Below are 9,418 nucleotides of genomic sequence, written 5' to 3' on the forward strand. Positions count from 1 at the left end.
CCCCTGTACAAAAAAAAAAAAATCAACAAGGGCTTGGGATGTAGTTCAGTGTGAAGGCCTGTATTAAAAAACAAAAAAAGATAAGGCAGAGAAGAGAGAACTGAGGCCCAAGCCCTGCCACCCTGTGGAGCTCATTAAACATTGCTCATCCAGCAGGTTGGCTATGCACTGGAGGAGGGGAGCACAGAGACTGGGCTGAAGGGCAGGCCAGACTGGCAGTTATGTCCAGGGGCTACAGAAAGGAGGTTTACATCTGAGTGCTTGAACCAAGTGACCTCACTTTGCTTGTTTGTGAAATGGTGTTGGGGGTACTCTGTACAGAATCTTCCTAGTTTTGCCTTGGGCTGGGAAGTTAGCCAGCAGGGCTGGGGTGGGTGTTATGGAGGCAACTTCGAGCCCTCAGAGCCTGGAGTGAACAGAAGGGCCAGGTTCATGAGCTTGCCCCACCTCTAAGCCTAGAGCCCTCCTAGGCCCCCTGAGCAGTGAGAGCCACTCTTGTCAAGCTGCCTCCAGCCCTGTAGCCCAGGCCTTGCTGCCATGTTGGCCGCTGGGTGTGAAAAGCCCAGGAGTTGTTCTTGGGGTGCCTGGTGACTCTCCTGAGGGCTCTGCAGTGAATCTGCAGTGAGCAGGATTCTCAGAAGCCTCATGGACACCGTCCCTCCTCCTGGGAGGAAGATGGGTGGGGTAACTTCTCTGAACTCCTTGCCACACTGACAGAGCTGGGGACCTCTGGTGTGTGTGTGTGTGTGTGTGTGTGTGTGAGAGAGAGAGAGAGAGAGAGAGAGAGAGAGAGAGAGAGAGAGAGAAAGAAAGAGAGAGAGAGAGAGGGAGGGGGGGAGAGAGAGAGAGAGAGAGGTGCGGTTGGGGTAATGTATGCTTCTTGTCACTAGATGTGTGACATCTTCGCTGTTTTAAGGTTTTTGCAGCACATTCCTGAGGCACCAGAAGGGGGAGCTGCTGCCTTATCAAAAATGGTGGCTTCCTCTGGTCTCCAGCCTCTGATAAGGTTTACTATTGCATCTCTAGACAAAATAGTGCCCTTTTGTCCATTCCCTATCGGCCTCCTTCTCTCCCTTCTAACAACTCTTATCTGTAAGTAGAACTGCAGGTCCAGAACTTCAGAGATGAAACTCTCCAGATCAGCTCATCTGAATTCACACTGCTTTCTTTTTGAAACTGGCCACTGCACAGGCTGAATGTCTACATTTTCCTTGTAATTATCAAATGACTTGGGTTCTCTGCTTTTAACTTGGAAAGCTGCTGAGTGGAAAAAAGCCCTAGATGATACACTGAGTTGTTCATTACTGTTTTAAGTGACTCTCAAATGATTTCTTTCTCTCTGTGAGTTGATGGGGCCAGCAGGCAGTGGGTTCTGGGCCTAGCTGTGCAGCTCTGAGAATAAAGGAGTTGTAGCTGTGGAATTATGAAAATCTTCGTTTCTTTCTCTCCTCCAGCTTGAAAATTAGAAATTAAGTACAGACACTGGGTGTGGTGGTACCTGTAATCCCAGTGCTCTGGGAGGCTGCGGCAGGAAGATCACAAGTTCAAGCCTACTCTGGGGCAACTTAATGACTTAGTGAGACCCTGTCTCAAAATACAAAAATAGAACAGGCTGGGGATTTAGCTCAGTGGTTCCACCACCTGCCTTTCAAGAGCAAGGCCCTGAGTTCAATTCCTGTTACCAAAAAATAAAAAATAGAAAAGGACTGGGATGTAGCTCCTGTGAACACTCTGAATTCAAACCCCAGTAGTGAAAAAGACAAAGAAAGAAAGAAAGAAAACTATGTGTGAAAAGACAGTGATTCTGCTGAAAATGAGCTGTTACCCTCTTCTTTTCCTTCTCTTCAGTGATGCGATGCTTAGGCGTCCCAACCCGCGTAGTTTCCAATTTCCGTTCTGCACACAATATGGATGGGAACTTGACCGTTGACACCTACTATGACCGAAATGCAGAAATGCTACCAACTCAGAAACAAGACAAAGTATGGTAAGGACATACCATACTTCTGAGGGTGGAAGGAAGTGGTGACCCGGTCCCCGGCTCTGCCCTCTACACTATGGCTGATGCTCAGGGAAAACCCTGCAATCCAGAGGCTGCTCTGCTGCTTAGATATCAAATCAAGCTCATTTCAGAGCTGGGCCCCGGGAGGACACTGCGAGGCCTCTGCCACACACAGAGCCGTGCACCCTCCACCGGCTCTGTTGCTCCCCGACTGTCACTCTGTGCCTTCCTCCTCCCTGCCAGGGACAGAGCCTGCCAGTTGCCTCTGACTTCCTCTCTGGTCTCCCTGCACTTGTTCTCTCCCTGCTTCACCGTTCTGTCCCTTTATTTATACTTTTCCATTCTCTCCTCTGCTCCAGGTCTGGGATCTTGTCTTTCCCTTCCAGCTAGTTTCCAGGCCAGACTCCTAGCATGAGTCCGAGCGGGCATCCTGCGAGTCCCCCGTCATGGGACCTCAGCCTCCTTGTCTGTAAAATGCAGGTGGCACCTGTTTCACCGGGTCATTAGTGTGAAAGGAGAGGCCTATAAGCAAGATGAGGATTTCAGCCTGGGACCCACACCACCTTTTCCCAAGGGCTCGGGCTCCAGACACAATGGTGGATGTGAAGAACTGAGTCACTTATGTGGAACTCCCTCTCTGAATGCATCACCTGAGTTGTGAGTCAGGCAGGCCCCAAACAGGGGCCACTCTGCTCAAAAACAGATAAATAAATAATCAAAGGTCATTTTCAGGCTGTCAGTAAAATAAAAGGAAGCCTGGAGAATGGTTTCTAGATTGTAGGAGACTAAAGATGGCAGACAATCAAATTGGATCCTAGACTGAATCCTGTGATGGGTGGGAAAAGAATGCACATCCGGTCAACTGATGAAATGGAGAGGTAGTCAGTAAATGAAAGTATTATATTAATTTAAGTGCTAAATTTGACTGCTACGTAAAAGAAGATCATCATTCTTGAAAAAATTACATCGACGTGTTTCACACGGTGATTAAAAATGTGAATCATTTTTAAAAATTGCCACAGTGAAGGCTACCTTGACATTAATCTCCCCAAAACACTCGCCCTCCCTTCACACACACACATCCCCGTCGTTCTTGCGGCTTTCTGAAGCGGTTCTGGGAGCCCTCTCTTGTGACTATCTTTGTAAGGTGTGATCAGAATGACAGCGAATACTGCTGCTGAGTGTCACGCAGGGGAAAGGTAGGCTCATAACAACGTCCGTGTGCCCTCATCCACCGTGGCCACCAGATCTGACACCATGAGACTGGGGTCTCTGGCTCTTCTTAAAGAGAAAATGATCGCGAAAGGTAGATGTCTTGAATGGATTCAGACACTTTGAATGATTCAGACACTTAGGAAAGGGGATTTCTAGAACTGCTTCAGAAAATGGCAAGACTGTCCAATAAATGCGACTGAAGCAAGGGGGCGTATTTTGAGGGGAATTCATAGCCATGTGTCTTTTACTGTAATAATTTTAAAAATTTAAATATTCAACATATTATGTGATCATACCTCTTACTGGTATTAAGAGGAAGCAAATGAAAAAATGTTGGTAGTAGATGAATCAGATAGATAGACGTTCTCTGTTCCATTCTAACTGTAAGCTTGAAGTTACTCTCTAATAAACAGTACAAGAAAGAGGGGGCAACAAAACACCCCCCTCAGTGTCTGCAAATCCTGAGTACATAGAAGTCCCTTCTCCTTTCTCCCCTCTGCAGGAACTTCCACGTCTGGAACGAATGCTGGATGATCCGGAAAGATCTCCCACCAGGATACAACGGGTGGCAGGTCCTGGACCCCACTCCCCAGCAAGCCAGCAGTGGTGCGTGAGGACCATGGCAGCAGGGCTGGTCTCTGGGGGTACTGGGTGAGCCGAGGCTGAAGAGGAGCAGCGTCTCCCCCACTCTGCCTCAAGCAAGCCTCGGATTGGGAGTCCAGCTTTGCCAGTGGTAGAGGGGTCACCTGGATGTCACTGGGATCCTCAATGTCTTCTTACATGGAAAGAGGGGAAGATGGTGATGGCAGCAGCCACATCATGGGTGGCTCTGAGGATCGGATGAATGAATGGGGGGAAAGTGGTTGGTAGACCGGAGGACACCCCAAGAGTAAGTGTCACGGTGCTACTGCCTCCTTTCTCCCCACCTCCCACGGTTGCGACTGGCCAGCTTGGCCCATATCAGTACAACATCGCACAACTTCTATTGCCCCCCAGGGCTGTTTTGCTGTGGCCCTGCTTCTGTGAAGGCTGTCAGGGAAGGGGACGTCCACCTGGCCTACGACACCTCTTTTGTGTTCGCTGAGGTGAATGCGGATGAGGTCGTTTGGCTCTTTGAAGATGGCGAGGCCCAGGAAATCCTGGCCCACGATACCAGTTCCATTGGGAAGGAGATCAGCACCAAGATGGTGGGCTCAGAGCAGCGCCAAGACATCACCTACTCCTATAAGTATCCAGAAGGTGCCTGAGCCAGGGAATGGAGCAGGGGTGGGTGTAACTACTGGGATGGCTCCTGCTCATGGCAGATTCCGGGGGGGGGGGCACATGGCGCTAGCAAAGAAAAATACAGGGTGCTTGGTTAAATTTCAGTTCCAAATATATTCAGATAGGGGATTTAGCTCAGTGGTTCCGCTGCCTGCCTTGCAAGCACAAGGTCCCAAGTTTGATCCCCAGTACCAAACAAATAAACAAACAAACATATCATCACCCAAATATGTTCCAAAAGCAAATATTGTATTCATACATCTCAAATGGTCCATAAAATATACTAAAAAGTAGTTACTATTTCTTTGCAATTCAGATTTAACTGGCTGTGGTTTTTAGTATAAACATGCTCCAATTCTGCATACCATATACTATACTAGAAATTCTTTGTCATCTATCTGGAATTAAAACTTCATTGGAGGCCCTGTATTTTATTCTGTAACCCTATCCCAAGGTCACACTGCTGTTTCTCTGTCCATGACGGTAGGGGTGGTAACAAGGGCAGAGGTGGACATTCAGGAGGGAGAGGGCTCGAGGGCCTATGGGAGAGCGTGGATGTCCTGAAGAAAGGATGCTGAGGACTGAGCAAGCTTCTGCTGTGCTCTGGTGGTGTGAGCCTGGGCAGCCTTACCACCCCCAGGCCTCCACCTCCGCATCTGTACGACAGGGCAGCTATGAGGGGTAAGTGAGCTAATGCAGGGAATGCACGAGGGAGAGTAACTGCTCCTGAACAGCCTCAGTGCTGAGTAGCCCCCAAAGGAAAGAGACGGGATTCTGCTTAAAAGAGTCAAATAATTTAGGAGAGAGGATGCTCGACAGCCAGAGAAACCTCTGGCCCAGACAATGATGGTGATAGTGATAAAGGTGGCAGTGTTGATGACCAAGAGCAGTTCTGAGGGCTTCACTTCAGCAACACACGCAACCCAGCTTCTTTGGGCAACTCTGTGAGGCAAGCTGGTATCACCCAAGCACCAAGAGATCAAGGGGACCCGGAGAGCAAGGGGGCAGAGCATGAGCTGTGCCAGTGCCCACATCTGTGGCTGGAAGTTGAGTCACTTGTTTCCCCAAGAAGGTCCTTCGTCCTCCCTCCTCCTCCTCCTCACTGATGTTTTTCCTGTTTCTCTGCTCCTCCAGGGTCCCCCGAGGAACGATCTGTATTCATGAAGGCATCCTGGAGAATGCTAGGACAGGGAAGGGTTCCCTCACCCCTCCTGGATCTCCTGGGCTCCAGGGCCTCTAGGGCTCGGCCAGCGCAGCTCCAGCTTCACCTGGCCAGGGCTCCCGTGTGGGGCCAGGACCTGCTCCTCACCTTACATGTCCGGAGGTTGCGGGATGGTGCCCACTCCGGGGGTCCCCTCAGACTGGAGGTGCGGCTCTGCGCCCAGGCCCTGCTACATGGGGGCGGCGCGAGGGAGCCCCTCTGGAAGCAGACAGTGCACCTGGACCTAGACTTTGGGAAAGGTGCGTATGGGGCTCAAGGAGGCCCCTCCAGGGAGACATCTTTGGGTTTGGGAGCTGGGTGGGGCTGGTCCAGCCAGATCGGACAGCCCCCGCCAATGCGCACACAGCGCACGCGGATGGACAGTCAAATGCCCATTGTGGCACCTCTCGTGCCATCTTGCCAGTGGGACAGCAGTGAGTTCTGGGGCAGTCTGTGCCAGTTAAGCACACTGTCTGTCTGTCTGTCCATCTGGCTGGCTGGTTCTCTCTGCTCCTCTCTGTCTCTGTCTTTCCTTACATGAAAACTCACTCACTCTCCTCTGTTACTCAAATCCTCTCTCCCTTTCTTCCTGACCCATCCTTTGGACTCAGATGTGTTTGTCTGTGCACAGAGATACACTGGCCCCTCCTGCTGCCCTACAACAGTTACAGAAACAAGCTGACCGATGAGAAGCTGGTCCGACTGTCCGGCATTGCCAAGGTTGAAGAGACAGGGTGGTCGATGCTGGTCCTAAAAGACCTCTCTCTGGAGCCGCCACACTTGTCTATTCAGGTGAGGTCTCTGGACGGAGAAGAGGCTCACAGGCCTCTCTGCCTCACCTAGCACAGGGCTTGGGGGATAGCAGCAAACGTGGTACCATCCTTGCCTCAGACACCAAGTGATGTCTTACCATGCAGCAAGTACAAAGTTCAACATGGGACATGAAGGCCCCAGGGAGAGGCGACTTTCTATCAAGGATCCCAAGGAAGGGTTGGTGGGGGCTGTACCCATTACCTAGGCAGAGTGCTACTTGCCTCAGGGTCCTAGTACAACACAACAGATGATGAATAGGTTAGAAATTGGTCCCTATTGGCATGGGACCAAGGGATGATTTGTGTAACTCTCCTGGATTCCAAAGTCATTTTAACCCAGTTTGCTTTGATACCCTCAATAAGGACTTGGCCCTTTCATTTGAAGTCTGGATGGGTCAGGATATATTCTCCCTTCTCCTCCAGTCCTTGGAGAAGCCAGAATGTATGGTAGTGGTCAGAGCTCATTTCGATTTGGGACTCACTCACCAACAGCCCTCAGGTGGCATGTAGCGTAGCAGGTGTAGGTGCTTCAGCACTGCCTGGGCCCGAATCCCTGCCTCCCGAGACAGCCTGAGGCCATGCTGCCTGCGACATTGACCTCAGGATGAAATACTGAACACCTCTGAGAGATCTCGAGGGGAGAGGAAGACCTGGCAGCATGGGGCAGACTCAAGGCTGGGGACAGGGGCTCTGGGTCAGGTCCTGGCTCTGTCATTCATGCATCATGGGGCCTTGGCCTCTTCGTATCCTCACTGGTGGAGTGAGAGGTCAGGATGGCTTTACTGATACTCACACCAGTGGCACGCTACTCCTGCCTTCTCCTGTGCCTTCACCAGACTACTAATTAATCATGGCTGATGGGTTTTCTTCTCAGGATGTCACTTTGTGCAGCACAAATGTTAGAGAGCTCTCTAACCCTTCAGAGCTGGCCCTTCCTTTGAAATCTGCTAAGCATCATGAATGATATGGTGGGGAGGGAAGCAGGATCCTGACTGGTCGCAGCTCCCGGAAATATCTTGACTTCCAGAACGGGCCAGCACACATGTTAATCTCAAATATTCTCCAGTCACAATCTTCCCTCCCAGCAGCAGCATCCTGTCTCCAAGTAACAGTCCTGGTGGTGTCAGAGGGTGGGGGAGGAAGGCTACGGACTGGAGGGAGAAGCAAGGCCAGTTGCCCATGACACTTCCGCTTTCTGTCCACACAGGTGTCCGAGACAGCCCAGTTGGGCAAGGCCCTGAGAGTCCACATCTCACTCACCAATACACTAATGGTGGCCCTGAGCAAATGCACCATGGTGCTGGAGGGAAGTGGTCTCATCAACGGGCAGATAGCAGAAGAGTAAGTAACGCCACTGTCTACCTCTTGAGCCGGTCCCCTGTGGAGTCAAGACCCTCTCAAGCCCCCGATGGTCCCTTTATGCCCCCACTTTCCTGGCCTTCTCAGGAGAGGGGGACATTGGTGCTGTGGAATGAGAGGTGCTCACCTGCCACAGGGGACCCCAAGCGCCCACCCAAGCTGTCCATCATTCCTCGGGGCTCTAACAGACTCTTTTGGACTTTCAGCCTTGGAACTCTGATGTCTGGAGACACTGTCCACGTTCAAGTAGACCTCTACCCCAGCAAGGCTGGGCCCCGCCAGCTCCAGGTCCTGATCAGCAGCAGTGAGGTCAAGGAGATCAAGGGCTACAAGGACATCTTCGTGGCTACAGCTGCGGCTTCCTGAGCCAGGTCCAGCCTTCCTGTGCCTCTCAGGTCTCCTCACCCCTTTCTCTTCTGCCTCTGTCCTGGGAGTAAATGAAGTAGCAACGGAGATGTCTTCATCCCTGGTGTTGTGGCTCCTGAGCTGATCAGACACTTAGCGCTATCCATGTGTCCCCTCGGCCTAGCTGCCAGCTGTGTGGCTGGGCCCTTCTTGCTCCTTGAGCCCCCTCTCTGTTACCTGAAGGGGCTCCACCAAAAGATAAGCCTCCACAGGCCTGGATTGCCTCTCTTGAAGGATCTAGGCCTCTCCCCTTCCATTGTCTCAGCAAGCCCAGGTGAAGTGATCCCTGAGCAGGATACCAAATGCTGTGCCTGCTGCCCAGCAGGGCTTGTCTGCCCACCTGGGAGGCCCAGGATGGGGAGCAGTCCCTTCTTGGTGGGTCCTCCTCCTGAAGACAGGGCCCAGGCCCCCTCAGTTCAGGCCCCAGGAGGCCTGGGAAGTGCTTCTCAGGAGTGACGCATCCTCCCTTCTTGCCTGCACTCCCTAATCTTTCACCCAGAGTCTCCTCAGCTTCTTGTATGTTGTTATTTTCAGGACAGGGAGATCCACTCTTTTGTGTTGTTTTTCTTATGGTTATCAAAATCATTCCTACTCATTATTATTATTATTATTTTCTACTGGGAATCTGGTCCCTGAGTCTCCCTGGGCCTTGGAACGCTCTGGAGCCGGCACCCCTAGCCCCCCAAGTTGTCCTGCCTCCTGCGAATGGCAGGAGTGTCCACATCTCCGTCTTGGGTGTCCTCCCCTGAGGTCATCACTGATTCCCTCCTTCCATCCGGAAGGGAAGGCACTCATCGACACAGCTTACCTTCCCTGGACCCAGAAGTGTGCAACTCTGACCAGCCTGACTCCCTGCTCCACACCTGTCCACACACCCTCTGACTAAGGCTTTACAGGAGGCAATCGGAAAGCTAAGCCTGTGAAGCAGCTCATAGGCCCAGAGCCCAGGTCTCCTTCAGCCAGGGGTCCAGGCACAGGAGGTGCTGTGGATCTTCCTGGCCCCATCATGGCACTGTCCTTGTGTCCTGTGGTGCTTCTGTAAGAGCCTGACTGAACCAGAGAGACTCCATGTTGACCAGCAAACGACCTAGAGACTGTCGCTTCCCCCCATCCCTTATAGGATAACTAATGATTAATTGTGAATTGTTAGGAGTGCTTTGA

General features: G+C 51.6%; 1 protein-coding gene across 1 annotated transcript in view; it reads left to right on the forward strand.

Moving 5' to 3' along the window:
• Tgm7 (transglutaminase 7) overlaps nt 1-9,359 on the forward strand; it is a 23,234-nt gene extending 13,875 nt beyond the window's left edge. Inside the window, exons 7-13 of the mRNA XM_010624817.2 lie at nt 1,849-1,987; nt 3,720-3,823; nt 4,214-4,456; nt 5,615-5,941; nt 6,313-6,473; nt 7,701-7,834; nt 8,059-9,359. Coding sequence (XP_010623119.1) covers nt 1,849-1,987; nt 3,720-3,823; nt 4,214-4,456; nt 5,615-5,941; nt 6,313-6,473; nt 7,701-7,834; nt 8,059-8,218 — 1,268 coding nt within the window. The 3' untranslated portion in view covers nt 8,219-9,359. The remainder of the gene's footprint in view (nt 1-1,848; nt 1,988-3,719; nt 3,824-4,213; nt 4,457-5,614; nt 5,942-6,312; nt 6,474-7,700; nt 7,835-8,058) is intronic.
• The last annotated feature ends 59 nt before the right edge of the window (nt 9,360-9,418 follow it).

The sequence above is a fragment of the Fukomys damarensis genome, unplaced genomic scaffold (assembly GCF_012274545.1).
Source record: "Fukomys damarensis isolate Sample0158 unplaced genomic scaffold, DMR_v1.0_HiC HiC_scaffold_17, whole genome shotgun sequence".
NCBI classification, from domain to species: Eukaryota; Metazoa; Chordata; class Mammalia; order Rodentia; family Bathyergidae; genus Fukomys; species Fukomys damarensis.